Source organism: Nicotiana sylvestris, chromosome 6 (genome assembly GCF_000393655.2).
Source record: "Nicotiana sylvestris chromosome 6, ASM39365v2, whole genome shotgun sequence".
NCBI classification, from domain to species: domain Eukaryota; kingdom Viridiplantae; phylum Streptophyta; class Magnoliopsida; order Solanales; family Solanaceae; genus Nicotiana; species Nicotiana sylvestris.
Genome location: NC_091062.1, coordinates 119,253,807 through 119,271,478, shown reverse-complemented (window position 1 = coordinate 119,271,478; position 17,672 = coordinate 119,253,807). Strand labels below are relative to the sequence as shown.

General features: G+C 37.4%; 2 protein-coding genes across 2 annotated transcripts; both read left to right on the top strand.

Annotated features, from left to right (window-relative positions):
* The first annotated feature begins 6,159 nt into the window (after positions 1–6,159).
* LOC104240093 (uncharacterized) lies at positions 6,160–9,363 on the top strand. The gene is made up of 3 exons (XM_009794873.2): positions 6,160–6,825; positions 7,344–7,511; positions 7,609–9,363. The coding sequence occupies exons 1-3, from the start codon at positions 6,280–6,282 to the stop codon at positions 9,307–9,309; spliced, it is 2,415 nt and encodes an 804-aa protein (XP_009793175.1). The 5' UTR covers positions 6,160–6,279; the 3' UTR covers positions 9,310–9,363.
* Positions 9,364–14,217: 4,854 nt separating this feature from the next.
* Positions 14,218–16,072, top strand: LOC138871186 (uncharacterized). The gene is made up of 5 exons (XM_070149054.1): positions 14,218–14,342; positions 14,534–15,047; positions 15,179–15,267; positions 15,547–15,673; positions 15,725–16,072. The coding sequence occupies exons 1-5, from the start codon at positions 14,218–14,220 to the stop codon at positions 16,070–16,072; spliced, it is 1,203 nt and encodes a 400-aa protein (XP_070005155.1).
* Positions 16,073–17,672: the final 1,600 nt, after the last annotated feature.

Here is a 17,672-nt window from a genome sequence, read left to right as displayed (position 1 = left end):
CGATATGGTTAAAATACCTAGCTAGTTATGTCAGCAATTACATATGAAACATTATATACTACATAGTAAAAACCAACATAAACGGTTAAATTAATATTTTGAGTATACAAAAATATACTTAACAAATTCCAAATTTATGATTTCAGTTATCTATGTTGTCCAGCTGAATTTAATCAGCTTGACCTATTCGGGAACCACGAGAGCATTTTAGGGCTTTTCTTAAAATATTGTCAAGAAACCATAAAACAAACCTAGTTAATTCCGCATCTAATGCATTATGTACATACAGCACTGTGATCACAGTTAGACAAAGATCGATTCAACAAAGAGTTGTGTGATTTTCTTTTTTAAAACAAAAGAATTTGGAAGGAAAAAAGAAAACTTTGACTAGTTTATTAATTGATAGAGTTGCATGGAAAACCATGTAAAAATAATAAAGTAATAAAGCTGGCAACTGCCAGTTTCAAGGGAAACCTTTCTATTAGTACATTCTTTTTTCTTTTTTTCTTATGTCAGTCAGCTTGTTAGAATAAGAAGGTTGGTAGGCAGTGATATATGCCTTAATTTGTTTTATGTGCACTAACGCAATGCTCCACCAACCAAATAAAGATAATATGACATGAGCTATAACCTCACCTTGTCTGTGTAGAAAATCTATATATAACATTTTAAACTCATATGTATTGTATCGTTTAAATAAAAACTTTATAAACCAATTCATAAGACCTTTTTAAAAAAAAACTGTCATGACGTAGCGGAAGATTAAACAGACTTCTGCTAATTTTGTTTTGACAATCGACTTAATGGGACTTGTATTTGATTTGATTCAAACTCTTTGCTTTATGGATCGACTAAATTATTGCGTTACTTGAGACATACACATACAATGAAATTTCTTTGTAGTTTTCTAACACTAATAGTATAAGATTCTATCCGCAGAAAAACAAAAAATTTATATACGAAGAATACGATGGGCAACTTTTGCTTTAACTAACTTGTCGTGATATTAAAAAGATATATATCTGGGAGTTTTTATTTGCCTAATCCGATTTGACCCTTTCCCATCTTCAAAGAACACAGGACTCAAGCAGCATAACCTAACTTATTCATAGTGGAAATCCTATAGGGTAAACCACTCTTATTTTACATATACAATGCTTTTTTAAAAATATTGAGTACTGTTTCATAACTTTATTTCACCTAAAATATTGTTTTTGTCCTCATGAAGCAGTACGACAAGCTTAGTTTCTCTTCCTTATAATTAGCAATTAATTGGGTGATTAGCACCTTAACCCTTTTAAGTCCAATGGTAAATTAATTGTTTCATGTTTGGCATCTTATTATTTAGTGGATAATATTTACTTTGATCACCAGTAAAGTGCAGATTGGTTCTAATCTTTGTTTGTACTGAGTAATAGTTTAATAGATTGTACTCGAACTTAATTGGTATATCTAATCTTTGTTTTTTCATACTAGGTTGTGCAATTAGAATAATTAAGCTAGCCCATGTGATTAATGCTAACAACCAACTAGAAATCTTAGTACGAAGATCTAGGAGATAATTGAGATCAAGCAGACTATTAATAAAAGATTCTAAATCCTGCTTTTTTATACAGAGGCTAAAACTATATCATTATTCCCCCGATTCCACTTTAAATGATTTTTCTTGTTTTCATACATATTAAGGAATTCACCTTTTAGCATTAATTAACAATATAATTGATCATATTAACTTTAATTTGTTCATTAAAAATACAACAAATCCTAGAGTCTTTACTCCAAGGACAACTTTGGAAAAACGAAATTAGTTCTTTCTTTATATTTAAAAAAATAAAATATTGTGGATCACGAAAATAACTATACGTAATCCGAATCTTCCTTTGCTATGAATTGTGATCTAAGTAATCATGCGATGCAAATATAGTTAACTAAGCCATTTAATTGAGAACAAAACTTGCTTATGAGCGATGACAAGAAGCAAAAGGTGGTATATATCTTGTAATATCTTTATTATCTGTATAATATAAGAAAACTATTTACAATCGGGAGTCATGTATGAATGATAACACTTCCAATAGCAAGAGAGACAAGAGCAAGGCAAAAAAAGTTACTGTACAAATGACGTATATAGCATTCAATAGAGGAGTAAAATTGGGAGGTAAAATTGTAGAAAAGATTTGTCACATCATGATTTTTTTGTTTAGAAAACCAATTACCAACCAGCACGCTATCAATGGTAAATGAAATTGCTAGTGATCGCAACTGTTGTTAATGGAGATTGTTGTAATATCAATAATATTGTTGTACTTTCATTATATTGCTTTTCAATCGCCATTCACAAGCAAGTACCATGTCCCATGTACGGTAATTAGGGACAGGACGACTACAGGTAGAGGTCATTAGATATTTATGGAAAAAATAACCAAGTGCTTTGCTCTCATCTCTTCTTCTCACACCACATACACACACGTATGACATATATATACTACACTTTTGCAGATCTTAAATCCATGAATTGTGGTTGTTTTGTGGATGTAGCCAAGGTGGATTAAGATAGCGACTTATGAATCCACAACGTGTGAGTTCAGTTTCCATAGTCCGCCCATAATTCATAAATATTATTACTTCCTCCGTTTCAGTTTATGTGAACCTATTTCCTTTTTGGTCTGTTCCAAAAAGAATGAGCCCTTTCTAAATTTGGAAACAATTTAGGTTAAACTTACAATTATACCATTAATGAGAAACTTTTATAACCACACAAATACTCTGGGCCCCTTTTTGACTTGTTTAGGACCACAAATTCCAAAAATCTTTATTTTTTCTTAAACTCTGTGCCCAGTCAAACATGTTCACATAAATTAAAACGGAGGGAGCAGTAGATAAATGATAATGTAATGGCTTGTCCAAACTAAGAAATTTGACGTCCTTCTAGCTTCAATTAAAATGTAAAATAGGAATAAACGTTATTCGAGCTTTAATTCGTGGATCTTTGTTTTTTGTACTTCCTATTTGAACCAAAAAAAAAATGTTACGTTTCATTCTTCTAACTCTAATGTCTCTTGCTCAATGCTGCATTTCATACCATAGTACTCTAAGGAAGTTATTTTTTTTTTTTTGTTAACCACAAACTTTGATTCCAATAAAAACATTTTTTACAAGAGAGAGAAACGTTTTGAGAAAATCTCACTTTATATCCATTAAATTCAAATTATTTACCCTTAAATATCCATACCTAAACTATTTACTACTCCTACCCATGGGGCCCAAACTATTTACCCGCCTCCTCCCCCTGAATATGAAACTTTTCAAGCACCTACCAGTTACCCACCACATCAACCTGTGATCGTTTTCCTCAGCCAGTTCCTCCACTTGGCGTCACCGCATCATCACCTGAATATTATGCTCATGGTTATCAGGCTGTTCCAAGTTCTTCTACCACTCTCTGCTCCTATACTGTGTTCATGATTTTAATAGTTACCGCAATTAATTATTCAGATGTCGAAAAAAATCACCTGATATTCATGATTTTCGTGAATTGTTGTTGTGTTTTTCAGTGATTATGGGTGGGTTGACTTAATTGTACAAAATTCAAATCCACTATTGAAGGACCTTGAAGCTTGAAACTCATAACTTGGTTTATTTGAGTTTTTAATTATTTTGATTCGATCCTATATGGGTTTGTTTGGAAAGTTGATTGGAAGTTGTATCTAAAGTTTTAGTCAATTTGGTGGAGATTTTGTAGTAGATTTTAGAAGTTTGGATTGAAATATAGTTGAACAAGAGAAGAAGACGAATTTGTATTGTATACTCAAATAGTATATAAATATACCATTTTGGTATACAATTCATTCCAACTATATACCCTATTAGTATAACTGTATACTATATTGGTATCATGTGCTAGTTGAATCATTTTTTGGTTGTATTAGCTGCATTTATTAGTACAATATTTGATTTTCTTGTAATAATAGTAATATAGTTCAATATCTTGAAATACTTTATTACATTAATATGTGGTACACTATTTTTTTATTTTTCTCTTTATGCATGTGTGTTATGTAATAGTAGTATAGTCATATCGCTGCCGGAAATTACCAGTAAAATTGTATACCATGTTGGTATAGTTATATGCCATATTAGTATCTTATGGTAGTTTGAACATTTTTTGGTTGTTTTGGCTGTATTTTTAAGTGAATTCTATTCTAAAATTATTTATATGAACGTGATTTGCAGTGATGGAAAATTTTTGGGCTGATGGATATAGATTATGTGTATTATGTAATAATTTTTATAATTATAGGCAATTGTTGGAACGACCCATACAACTATATACCCTGTTAGTATATGGAATGAGCAAGTTGCTTTGCGAATATTTAGCTTGTAATGTGAGCATGTGATTTTCTCATACTTTTATTGTATCCTTTAATGTTTTGGTACAGTAGTATAGTCACAGATAGTTGTAGCAATATTCTAGAGCAATCATATACTCTGTTGGTATACATGTATACCATATTGGTATCATGTGGTACTAGAAGTCTTTTTTGCTACTTATATTTTATTGCATTTTCCAATATTTTATTATCATTTCTATTCTAACTAGTATATATGGAGATTTAGTGGCCGTAAATTATATTGTCTTGCTCCATCACTGGTTGGTGTTACTGCTAATGGTAGAGTATGTACTAATATTTGTAGGGAAGGAGGTCAAGGTTTGCATGGCAATCACGTGGAATTAAAAAAGGAACAAGAAATAAAGAAAAAAATAAAAATAAAAAAAATAAAGAAGGAGTCAAATTAGAGTGTGAAATAAGTTATGGTAAAAATAACAATAATACGATTTGGGCAAAAATAAATGAATAAAAGAGAAAAAAAATAGGAAGAAAATGAGAAAAGAAAAAAAGGAAAAAAGAAAAGAAGCATAGAAATAAAAAAGAATTGGAGAATAAAGAAAAAATTCCCCACAAAAACTGCTTTGGGTAGGAAATGTAATTAGTTTATAGATAGAAAAATAAATAGGTAGACAAGAGTAAATAGTTTTGTTTTTGTGGGTAACTGTGTCAAAACCCCAAAAGTTTTTAATATATTTATGAACAAATTATTAATTCTTTAAACCATGTTTAAATTTTGCTTTAGTCAATTAAATCTTAGCCATTAATTCTAACTTATGCTATGTGTCTCTAATCTAAGCTTGAACTTGGGAAAAATGGAAAAAAGAGAAATAGAGAGGAGTTGAATCATAGCTATACGTTTCTTCGCCTCGGCTTTCAGCGTTAAATATTTTCGACACGTATTAATGAGATCTGACATACTCTCTCCTATTATTTTTATTTGTTCATAATACTAAAAATATATTTTTATTTTTGCTAATTATATTGTTCATTTAAGCTAATCAAGAGAAAATTTTCTGTTTTACCTTTATCGTTACTTACTCATTTCACAAATTATTTCTCGAGACTTTTTAAAATATTATCATTATTATGGGTAAAACTGTAAAATATATATTTAATTTATTTTATTTTTTAAAAGAGAATGCAAGATTAGAAGTGGACAACTAAATTTTCAGTTGCACATATTAATAAAAAAGTTCTAAGTTTTTAATCAAAGTTTTATACTGTTGAACTGGAAGTACCAAGTAGAAAGAACGACAAATTTTCTGCTTCTACTCTTGTATACATGTAGAGGACCCGCTGCTAACCTAGCAGCTTTTTTAACCTTCCTAATTTGCTGAGCCACTACTTAGATTCATACATTTACTTTTATTTTTGTTACTATTTATTGTCTACAGTTACATTGTACCTTTATTTTTGTTACATGTCGAATTTGTTGTGGTTCGAAGAATTTGCTTCTGACTGCAATATTAACATTTATACAATTTAAGCAATCAGCGTTCGTGTATTTTTCAGATGAGTAAACACAATAGTCAATTCATTTTACAAACCTTCTGTATTATCCTCATCATTATATTGATCCACTGCCCCCCCCCCCCCCCCGCCACGTATAGTTTCTAATTTATAATGTTCTTGGATGGTGTAGTGTCCACCCAGTGGCCCCCATTCCTATATGGGTCCTACTAAAGTTTCACGTGTTGTACTCTACAGATCAATTTCCTCTATAAAACATCGCTCTCCTACCTCTAAAATGCACATCCCAATTTTCTCATTCACATTGAGACTTGAGGGACGAAGTAACACAAGCCTTGGATAAACTTCATTAGCTAAGAAAAAAAAACGTATAAAAATCATAGGTTTTTTTTTGTTTCGTTATCTCGAGCTCTTTAGAATGGCAACCTCAAGCTCTCAATTGAGTAGAACTCGATCCGTGTGGCGGACTTGCCTTGCCTCCGCCCTTCGAACAGCCTTGGCTTGCACCATAGTTGGTGTTGCCACCCTTTTCGGCCCGAAATATTTCAAGAAGCAAGTTGCATTCCCAGCTTTTTCCTACGTTACGGTTATTCTAATTGTGACCGATGCAACCTTAGGTGACACTTTCCGCGGCTGCTGGCACGCACTTTACGCCACCATTCAGGGCGTTTGTCCTGCTATTCTAAGCTTGTGGTTAATCGGACCGGCTCGGCTCACAGCCAGCACCACTGCTATGGCGGTAGCTCTGAGCGCCTTCGTGGTGGTTCTGCCCGAAAACACTCACTTGCTAGCTAAGCGCATAGCGCTAGGGCAAATTGTTCTTGTTTATGTCATAGCTTATATTAATGGTGGCCAAACTGAAACTATTATGCATCCTGTTCATGTTGCCACTAGCACAGGGCTCGGAGTTGTGGCTTGTGTTTTGGCCTTGATTTTTCCCTACCCAAGCCTGGCATGCTGCGAGGTGAGAATTCTAGCTTAGTAAACATTTCTCGTGCATGGAAGTTGTTTGAAAATAAAATATTAGTGCTACATCAAGTTGACACTTTACCACCTTTTGTTAACATGCATTTCTTGGTGTCACGCATTACTCTTCACATTTTCAGACATTAAGCATGCACCTTTCCTTATAAACTGGTGTGCGTATATATATATATATATATATATATATATATATATATATATATATATATAGGTAATGTTTAGATCAACTTGTGTGTACCTTGACTCTTTCATCACCTAGCATTTTTCATTTTTCGTCTCTGTTAGAATTGAATTTGAAACCTGGTCTCTTATATGGTTTCTTACCTACTTCATTAATGACCGCTAGCTAGCTAGTATAAGTTTTCCACGTCGTGAATCTTTTTAACATAATGCATGTAATTTAGATATATTTTAACGATAAATAACTAGGTAATTGAAGGATGTTAAGTATTTCCATTAGTAATGATTTTGAATAACAGGATTGTTCTATGTTTTCAGGTGAAAAAGAACTGCAAGCTCTTTGCTGAAAATGCTTTGGAGAGGTTTAACTTGTTTGTGAAGGCCTTCTCGGCTGAAGACAACATTTCTACACTTGCTTTCATTTCTCAAGCCAAGTCCTTAGTTAGCACAGGAGCCAAACTTCTCCAGCGCATTAAGACCAAGCAAGTAAGATATATATTTACGCATGTTATTTAACTAGTTACTTATGTCTGGTAATTAGTATCCTAATATCCTTTTTGCTGGTACAATTACTTTTTACCAGGAAAGCATGAAGTGGGAAAGATTTCCATTCAAGTTTTTAAGACCATATGGAGAGAACCCTGGGAGCAGATTTCAACATCTTCAAACACCTTTAAGAGGGATGGAAATTGCCTTGGAAAATTCTCCTTCATTTCCAATTGAGATTCCTAACTCAGAGCTAAAATCTGGTCTACATATGCTAGGAGAACACATCTCAAAGCAAGTCAACAGCATTTCCCTCGAGTCATCAGCAACTGTTCCAGAGTCAAGTCCTGAAAATACCCAAAAGTTCTTCCAAATACTTCATACCACTCAACCAACCAAAAAACATCTTCCCTCTTTATTCTTTTTATTTTGCTTAAACCTCCTTTTGAACAAACCAATAGCACCCCCACCACCCAAAGAGGGCTCCACTAATTCCAAGCAACACGATGAAGAAGAATTATTCTCGAGGAAAACATGGAGCAATTACTTGTCTAGTACAATAAATAACAAAAGGTTTATGGCAGCTTTCAAATGTTCACTATCTTTAGGCCTTGCTATTCTTTTTGGATCAATATATAGCAAGGAAAATGGATTCTGGGCAGGGTTGCCAGTTGCCGTTAGCCTAGCAGGAGCAAGAGAAGCAACTTTCAAAGTTGCAAATTATAAGGCACAGGGGACCGTCTTGGGATCAATATATGGTATTTTAGGATGTTTTGCCTTCGAAAAATACGTGCAAATTAGATTCTTGTCTCTCCTCCCGTGGTTCATTGTCAGCAGTTTTTTGCGACAAAGCAAAATGTACGGCCAAGCTGGTGGAATTTCAGCCATTGTTGGGGCAGTATTAATTCTTGGTAGAAAAGGTTTTGGTCCACCAAGTGAATTTGCCATAGCAAGAATAACAGAGACTTTCATTGGATTGTCTTGTTCCATTATGGTAGAAATATTGTTACAGCCCACAAGAGCTTCTACTTTAGCAAAATTCCAACTTTCAAAGAGCTTTGAAATCTTGCATGAATGCATTGGCTCAATGAGCTTTGGATCATTGGGAAATTTAGTAGAAACCCAAAATAAACTAAAATTCCATGTTAATAAGATGGAAAAATTTGTTGGCGAAGCTGAGGCAGAGCCCAATTTTTGGTTTGTTCCATTCAATAGTGCTTGCTATCGTAAGCTCATGGGGTCATTATCAAAGATGGTGGACTGTTTGTATTTTGGGTCTCAAGCAATTTTATTCCTTGAACAAGAATCTGGAGGAATTGACAATTTTGTCTGGAGAGAAACTGTAAATAAGCTAGATGCTGATTTCATGCTTTTCAAAGATTTTATTGGCTCTTTTATGAAATGTTTTGAGGAGGTCAGTTTGGTCAAATCACTAACAGTACTTGACAATGAATTTGAGAAGAAGAAACTTTCAGTTGATGTTGAGTTAGGAACATCACCTACTTATTATAATACTATAAGGTCTTCAAGTGAAGAGGAAATTGATGAAAACTTCAGTTCCTATTTTCAACACTCGAAAGAACTTGTGGACCAAATTGTCAACGGTGAGGAGTCCAAGGGCCAAGTGGTATTAAGTTTGAGTGCACTGGCTTTCTGCATGGAGAGACTCGTGAAGGAGACTAAAGAGATTGAGGAGGCAATCAAAGAACTTGTACAGTGGGAGAACCCTTCGAGCCATGTTAATATGCAGGACATTTCTTCTAAAGTACGGGCTTTAGCCAATAGTGTAGCAAAATAGTAGTAGTGAAACTTATGAAATTTAAAGATAATACATTAATGATACTTGAAGATACATACTTTGTAATAATCAATTGAGTAAAGTTATTTACTGTACTATATATATGAATTCATATCTCTGTATTTTCCATCTTACATAATTAATGATGAAAGTTTAAAAATTATAATATTTGCAGTCGACTTCAGTCGGGGCCAACAGCTTTCCAAAAAGTTAGGTTTGAATGTAATTGCTATTTAACGTGGAAAATAATATACAAGAGCAAGATTATGTAAAGAAGGGTTATTTGTATGGTTATGGTAAAAGGAATTCCCACAATTAATAACTCGGGATTTTGAATGGATAGTAGAGAGGAGAAAAAAATGGTTAAATTATAGGGTAAACAACAATTTAATTCCAAATTAGTTGGGTATTAATTGAACTAGCTTCAAAACTAAAGAAATTCGAAATACCTCCATCAACGCTTGAATATATATTGTAACTTTTGACATTGAAAGCTGCGGGTAATTTTAGGAATATATATGTGTATACAGTCAAAATCATATACCTCCGATTTTGTAGGCTCGAGAAGTCGCATCGAGGACCAAGCTCGGGCTCGAAGGTAGAATAAGAGGCTCGAACACCTAAGTGCTCGAGGAACATCGGAGCCAAGTACGACCGACTCCCAGACAGTGCCGTTACGAGTTTGTTACAGAAGGACAAGATTCCTGCCACGTTCCCAAGATCATGGCGTAAATTTAGGAATTGATTTGTACGAATTAGTACAAATCCGTACTAGGCGGTTATACAGCTGTCCCAATAAGATTCCTTTGTTGTAAATAGAAATGTACCTTATTTAGGGTTCTCCTATTATATAAAGGGGGCCTCAATCATTTGTAAAGATCATCTAATCATTGGCAAAGAATATACTCTCTACTTTTCGCTCATTGTTCATCAGAATTGTCCTTTAGCTTTATTGTTCTTGACCAATCTCGAGGTCACTAGGGCTCGAGGTCGAGACTGACTTATCTACTGGTTTGGTCTTACTTATTTCTTTCATCTATACTTCAGATTTCTTGATTATTAATTACTATTGAATTAAATCACGTATCTTTAAAACCACAAATCAAATTTAACTGTTACTCGTATTTTCGAGGTAAACAGTTTGGCGCCCACCGTGGGGCTAAAGATAATAGTGATTATTTCATTACTGATTCTCATAACACACGTTATTTTCACACTTGTTCTTGTCAAATATTCTTTGATTTCAGTATAAAACATGTCAAAATCATAGAATGCACCCGTACATGGTGATGACGGTCTTGGGTTCCACGGAGAAAATAACAACATAATTGCTCCAGGGGTCGATTTACCACATATAAACCCTGGGGAAGTGCCAAATGTGGAACCAGTGGATGTTAGTTCACACATTGTTTTGAATGCAAATCTAGGCGCAGACCCCGGAGCAAGTGTACGTAGGGAAGTCAGATCTAGTGGCCAAAGAACACAGGACGTGGGAGATGGGGGAATCAGCCTCCAAGTAATATTCGAGATGCTACAAGCTCAACAGATTGTCATCGCTCAACTTCAAAGTTAGAACAAAACTCCAAGTATAATCGAGCCAGAAAATTTTCAACGTACTGAGCCGGTGCCAGAGAGATCAAACGGTAACGGCTCGGGGACTAAGCCCATAATTATGAGGATGCTCGAAGAACTCACCAAGAGGATCGAGTTCGGGGAAAAGTAGATTGAGGATAATGACAAAAAGTAGAGACTTATAACTCCCGTGTTGATCAAATACCGGGGGCACCCCCGGTCTTAAAAGGTGTGGATGCCAAAAAGTTCATACAAAAGTCGTTCCCTCCAAGTGTAGCTCCGATGCCCATCCCCAAGAGGTTCTGTATGCTCGATATACCAAAATACAACGGAACAAGTAATCCTAACGAGCATATTACTTCATACACTTGCGGGATCAAAGGGAATGACTTGAATGACAACGAGATCGAATCAGTATTGTTGAAAAAGCTTGGGGAAACATTGTCGAAAGGATCCATGATTTGGTACTACAACTTGCCCCCGAACTCTATTGATATGTTTTCTATGTTAGCAGACGCCTTCGTGAAAGCACACGCCGGGGCCATAAAGGTGGCAAGGAGGAAATCGGACATTTTTAAGATAAAGCAGAGGAACGACGAGATGTTAAGAGAGTTCGTGTCCAGGTTTCAGATGGAGCAAATGGAACTACCACCGGTCTCGGATGACTGGGCAATACAGGCTTTTATGCAGGGTTTTAATGAATGGAGTTCGATCTCATCTCGACAATTATAGTAGAAGTTGATCGAGTATCCAGCTGTGATGTGGTCAGATGTGCATAACCGTTATCAATCAAAGATTAGGGTCGAGCACGACTAGTTGGAAGCCCCTTCGGGCTCAGTTCATCCTAATAGATTGGTAGCCAAGCCCCCCCAGGGATACAGATAGGGAATCAAGATCGAACAAGGAACGGTATCAGCCATATGTTGATCAAAGAAACAACGGTTCGGGTCGTAATGCTCCTCGAAATGATCGAAAAAATGATCAGGGTCAAAGCTCTCGGGGACTCATGAGTAAGAATGGGATCGATAAGCATACCGACCCCGCAGAAGCACCTCGATTGTCGGAGTACAATTTCAGCGTAGATGCATCGGGGATTGTGTCAACTATTGGAAGAATCAAAGACACAAGGTAGCCTAGGCCTATACAGACTTATACTTCTCAAAGGAATCCAAACTTGATGTGTAAGTATCATGGCACACATGGCCATAGAACCAAGGACTACAGGCAGCTGAGGGAGGAGGTAGCTCGGTTGTTCAACGAGGGTCACATTCGAGAATTTCTCAGTGATCGAGCTAAGAATCATTTTAGGGAGATAGATGCGAGCATAAAAACGAGCAGGAAGAACCACAACATGTAATCTACATGATCATTGGCGGTGTCGATGTCCCACAAGGACCTATATTCAAATGCACCAAGGTGTAGATCGCCAGAGAAAAATGGACTCGGAGCTATGTTCCCGAGGACGTCCTATCATTCTATAATGAGGAAGCAGAAGGCATATCTCAGCCGCACAATGACTCCCTGGTAATTTCTATTCTTTTAAATAAAATTCAAGTTAAACGTGTTCTACTGGATCTAGATAGCTGAGCAAACATAATTAGATCGAGGGTCGTAGAACAGCTCAGCCTACAGGATCAGATTGTACCTGCATCCCAGGTCCTAAATGGCTTCAACATAGCGAGCGAGACAACGAAAGGGGAGATAATCCTACCAGTGAACGTAGCCGGGACCATACAAGATACAAAATTCCATGTCATCAAAGGCGGCATGAGGTATAATGCACTCCTCGGGAGACCATGGATACACAACATGAGGGAAGTACCTTCAACTCTTCATCAGATGATGAAGTTCCCAATAGAGGATGGTGAGAAAATGGTTTATGGAGAGCAACACGATGCAAAGGAAATGTTTGTAATCGATGAAGTGACATCGATACTAGAGCCTTCAACCTCGAAAAAGTCAAACACTAAAGGTAAGCAGGCGGCCAAATAGCAATCACTGATCCCAGTCTTGATCGAGCCGGAGGAATAGGTAATCGAAGAAGAAGAGGATTTCCTTACTCCTCGAACCTTCGTTGTTCCCGAAGAATCAGATGCAACCAAATCAACAGTCGAGGAACTGGAGCAGGTCATACTGATCGAATACATGCCCGAGAGAAAGGTATACCTAGGAACAGGATTAACCCCTGAACTCAGGAAAAAACTCATTCAATTTCTTATTGATAATATGGATTGCTTTGCTTGGTCCCATTTAGATATGATAGGGATTCCACCGAAAATAACAATGCACTGACTAAGCCTCGACCCTAGGTCCAAATCGGTAAAGCAAAAAATAAGGCCCCAGTCCGAGGTGAAGCATGTATTCATAAAGGACAAGGTAGCCAAACTTCTTAAAATAGGGTCTATTCGGGAGGTAAAATACCCTGAATGGTTAGCCAACATAGTTGTAGTTCCTAAAAAAGGAAACAAACTTAGAATGTGCTTAGATTACAAGGATTTAAACAAAGCATGCCCAAAAGCCTCTTTCCCATTTCCCAACATCGATCGTATGATCGATGCCACGGCTGGCCACGAGATCCTAACTTTTCTTGACGCCTACTCCGGGTACAATCTAATTTACATGAACCCCGAGGACCAGGAAAAGATCTCATTTATCACTAATTCAGGAGAGTGCGTCTAGTAAATTATCGTGATTACTCGGAAGAGATTTACGGTAATATGAGTGCTCATGATCGATAGAGACGATTAAGCGAATCTATGCAAAACATAACAGGAAGGGATTCCATCAATAGGGAAAATCATAACCTTAGATCCTTCTCTTACTTGCATACAAACCAGTCATAGTTAGATGTTAGTTACTTGCTTTCATTCAGTTATAGTTAGTAAAAACATCTCCAATTGTAATACAAAATATCTAGAAAGTTGATTACGATTAATTTAGTGAGGCTAACAAGAGTAATTGGTAGGTTAATTCCCTGTGGATTCGACTCTGGGCTAAATACTCGGATTATATTTGCAGTGACCGCTTTGTCCTTTTTATAAGGCATAGTTGGGTGTAATCAAATTTTGGCGTTGTTGCCGGGGAATTAACGGTGTTATCAATTACAGTTGAAAGAAATACAAAAATTCTTAGTGTAGTTAGTTTTCTTTATTTTCAATCTATACATTGAATATTTAACGTTTGTTGACTTGGTTGTACAGGTGCATGCCTAGAAACTCATCGAGAACTGGTGAAGTATTTGAAGCATTATCAGATCGCGAGAAAGTTTTCAAGGTCTTGAATCGGGCCAACCGAAATAACAAACAACAACAATCAACTAAACAACTCGAACCAGACATGGGGGATAACGTGGTAGACCCAGTTGTGCCATTGGCGCTAGTGGCACCTCTTATGCCAAAGGCTGCTCTATATGACTGGGAACAACCCACAGTAGAGAACTTGGCCACAACGATTTTAGTCCCGTAGATACAGGCCGAGTCATTTCAAATCACGAACAACATACTGCACTTGTTGCAAAACAATGGACTATTTTCGGGGTCATACATTGAGGATATGCAACAACACTTGAAGAATTTCCTCTCCATCTGCAAAACTCAAAGGCATCCCAACATAACTCAGGAAGCAATAAAGTTGTTGTTGTTTCCATTCTCAGTGACAAGAGCTGCCCAGACTTGGCTAAACTCACCCCCATTAATTCCATTACAACTTGGGAGGAGTTAGTCAAGCAATTTGTGAATAAGTTTCATCCACCCAACAAGACTGCTCAGCAAATCAATGAAATTTTGAGCTTCAAACAGAAATCAATGGAGACATTGCAAGAAATGTGGGAACGATTCAAAGGGATATTGGTTATATGTCCGCACCACGGCATTCCAGATCAGATGTTGGGGCAGCTATTTTACATGAGTTTCATAGATAGCGTGAAGGCTAATGTTGATGCTTCAGCTGGTGGAGCATTCTTGAGTAAAACATGGAGAGAAATCCAGAGACTGCTTAACAAGATGGCACAGAATTCGGGGTGGACAACCGGGAATGCACCTATCACTCCAGTAGTTCACTTAGTGCCCTTAGATCCATCCAACACTCTTGCTGAAAATATGGCCACATTAATGACACAAATGAGTATACTCACCAAAAAGGTGGAAGAGTCAGGGCAGAAGCAGCAGGTACACATTGTTGATACTACGAATGGGGGCTTATGCATATCTTGCATTATTCAGCCAATTAGTAACCAGTGGAATGCAGAAAGTGAGCATCATCATTACCCTGAGGACATGAATTATGTGTCTAATTATAGGGGCCAGAGATAGGGTGGTCAGAATTGGGGCAAACAAAATCAACCATACAGGCTAGTCCAACCACAACTCAACGATGGAAATATGGGAGGTATGCGACCTCACAATAATATGGCGCATTACCAAAGGCCATAGGGATATAACAATCAAAATCAGCAGCAGGGTAATTATCCTCCTCAGCAGCAACATGGTGGAAGACAGGAAGATGGGTTTGCCAGACTCGAGGTAATGATGCAGCAAGTTATTGGGTCGAATGCAAAAATGAGTGAAAGGGTATATGCACATGAGTTAACCATAAAGAATATTGAAATGCAGATGGGCCAGATTTCGATGTCTTTGAATAATCGTCCTCATGGGACATTACCTACAGACGCTCAAATAAATCCAAAAGATCAAGGCCCGAAGCAGCTGATGGCAGTGAGTCTACTAATGGCAGAGACTTAGACTTGGAGCAAGACAGAGATCGAGAAAGCAGACAAGTTGAGACACTTATACTAGTGCCTATTGAGCTAGATGATGCAATGAAACTGACAGAGGTGACAGTATAGCCTGCCCAGGAAGAAACCAACACACAGATTAAGGCTGAGAAAGCAGCGGAAACAGCCCAGGAATCGTTAGTTGAGGTGGTGTCTGACAAAGAAAATACCCAAATCATTGAGAAGAAAAGACCTCCAGCACCATTCCCACAGAGGCTGGCCAAGTACCAGAAAGAAGAACAATACAAGAAATTCTTGGAGATGCTGAAACAAATCCAGGTAAATATTCCATTGATCGATGCGTTGAAGGAGATGCCTGGTTATGCAAAAATGATGAAGGACTTGATGTCCCGAAAATTCGATTTCCAAGACTTGGTCATAGTGACTCTTACTCAGAACTTGCAGTGCTGTGGTGACTAGACAAGTTGCTGAGAAGCTGTCTGACCCAGGGAGTCCCTGCACCATTGATAACTTTGTTTTTGCTAAAGCACTTTGTGATTTGGGGGCTAGCATAAATCTCATGCCACTGGAGATCTATAAGAGGGGGGATTGGAAGAGCTAGACCCACTTTTATATTATTGCAGCTGGCTGATATGACCATGAAAAAACCCTCTGGTATCTTGGAGGATGTGTTGATTCAGGTAGGGAAATTTGTGTTCCCTGCAGATTTTTTGATTCTAGATTGCAAGGTGGATGAAAAAATTCCCATAATTTTGGGAAGACCGTTCTTGTCCATAGGGAGAGCTCTCAATGATTGTGAAACTGGGGAGCTCAAGATGAGGTTGAATGATGAGGGGATAACATTCAATGTGCAGAAATCTATGAGGCGACCAAGTGAATCTCCATTTTTTCTCTTATTGATGTCGTGTATGTAATCGTAAAAGTAGATGATGAGACGTTGACTATTGAGGACCCTCTTGCTGCATGTCTGGTGAATTTAGATGAGGTGAATGGGGAAGAATTGGCAGAATGGGTGTTGTCTTTAGAGGGCAGAGGGTTTTGGGATAGAACACTTGAATTCAAGCCCCTACACTTAGAAAATAGAGAAACTCCTCCAGCCAAGCCATCCATAGAAGAACCACCAAAGTTGGAGTTGAAGCCATTGCCCTCCCATCTCAGGTATGAGTTCCTAAGACCTAACTCCACATTACCTGTTATTATCTCATCTAGTTTGTTAGATGTGCAGACACAACAACTTTTGCAGGTACTCAAGGAGTGCAAGACTGTCATTGGGTGGACCATGGTAGACATTAAAGGGATCAGCCCAGCATATTGTATGCATAAAATCCTGCTAGAAGGGGGGCACAAACCTTCCAGGGAGCACCAAAGAAGTCTAAACCCCAACATGAAGGAAATGGTGAAGAAAGAGGTGATTAAGTGGTTGGATGCGAGAATTATTTTCCCCATCTCTGACAGCAACTGGATTAGCCCGGTGCAATATGTTCCTAAGAAGGGTGGTATGACGGTGGTCAAAAATGATAACAATAAGGTGATCTTTACAAGAACCGTCACAGGTTGGAGAATTTGCATGGACTATAGGAAAATGAATCTGGCCACCCGGAAAGACCACTTCCCACTTCCCTTCATTGATTAGATGCTTGACAGACTGGCAGGGAGGTCTCACTTCTATTTTCTGGATGTGTACTCAAGGTACAATCAAATCTCCATTGCACCAGAGGACAGAGAGAAGACCTCCTTCACATGCCCATATGACATTTATGCTTTTCGGAGGATGCCCTTTGACCTATGCAATGCACCCGTCACATTCCAAAGGTGCATGATGGCCATATTCACTAATATGATCGAAGACATAATGGAGGTGTTCATGGATGATTTCTTAGTGGCGGGAAACTCATTCGACGAGTGCCTTATAAATCTGACCCGAGTGTTGAGATGTATTGAGACTAACCTGGTACTTAATTGGGAGAAGTGCCATTTCATGGTACAAGAGGGCATAGTCGTGGGACACCGGGTATCAAGTAAGGGAATCGAGGTAGATCGTGCTAAAGTTGACGTGATA

Bases quoted from the DNA above. Each gene is read 5' to 3' on its own strand.
- LOC104240093 (XM_009794873.2), top strand. From the start codon at position 6,280: ATGGCAACCTCAAGCTCTCAATTGAGTAGAACTCGATCCGTGTGGCGG. The intron at 6,826-7,343 runs GTGAGAATTCTA...CTATGTTTTCAG, and splicing joins CAAGCCTGGCATGCTGCGAG to GTGAAAAAGAACTGCAAGCT. The intron at 7,512-7,608 runs GTAAGATATATA...ACTTTTTACCAG, and splicing joins AGCGCATTAAGACCAAGCAA to GAAAGCATGAAGTGGGAAAG.
- LOC138871186 (XM_070149054.1), top strand. From the start codon at position 14,218: ATGGGGGATAACGTGGTAGACCCAGTTGTGCCATTGGCGCTAGTGGCA. The intron at 15,048-15,178 runs GTACACATTGTT...GTCTAATTATAG, and splicing joins AGTCAGGGCAGAAGCAGCAG to GGGCCAGAGATAGGGTGGTC. The intron at 15,674-15,724 runs GTGCCTATTGAG...GTGACAGTATAG, and splicing joins AAGTTGAGACACTTATACTA to CCTGCCCAGGAAGAAACCAA.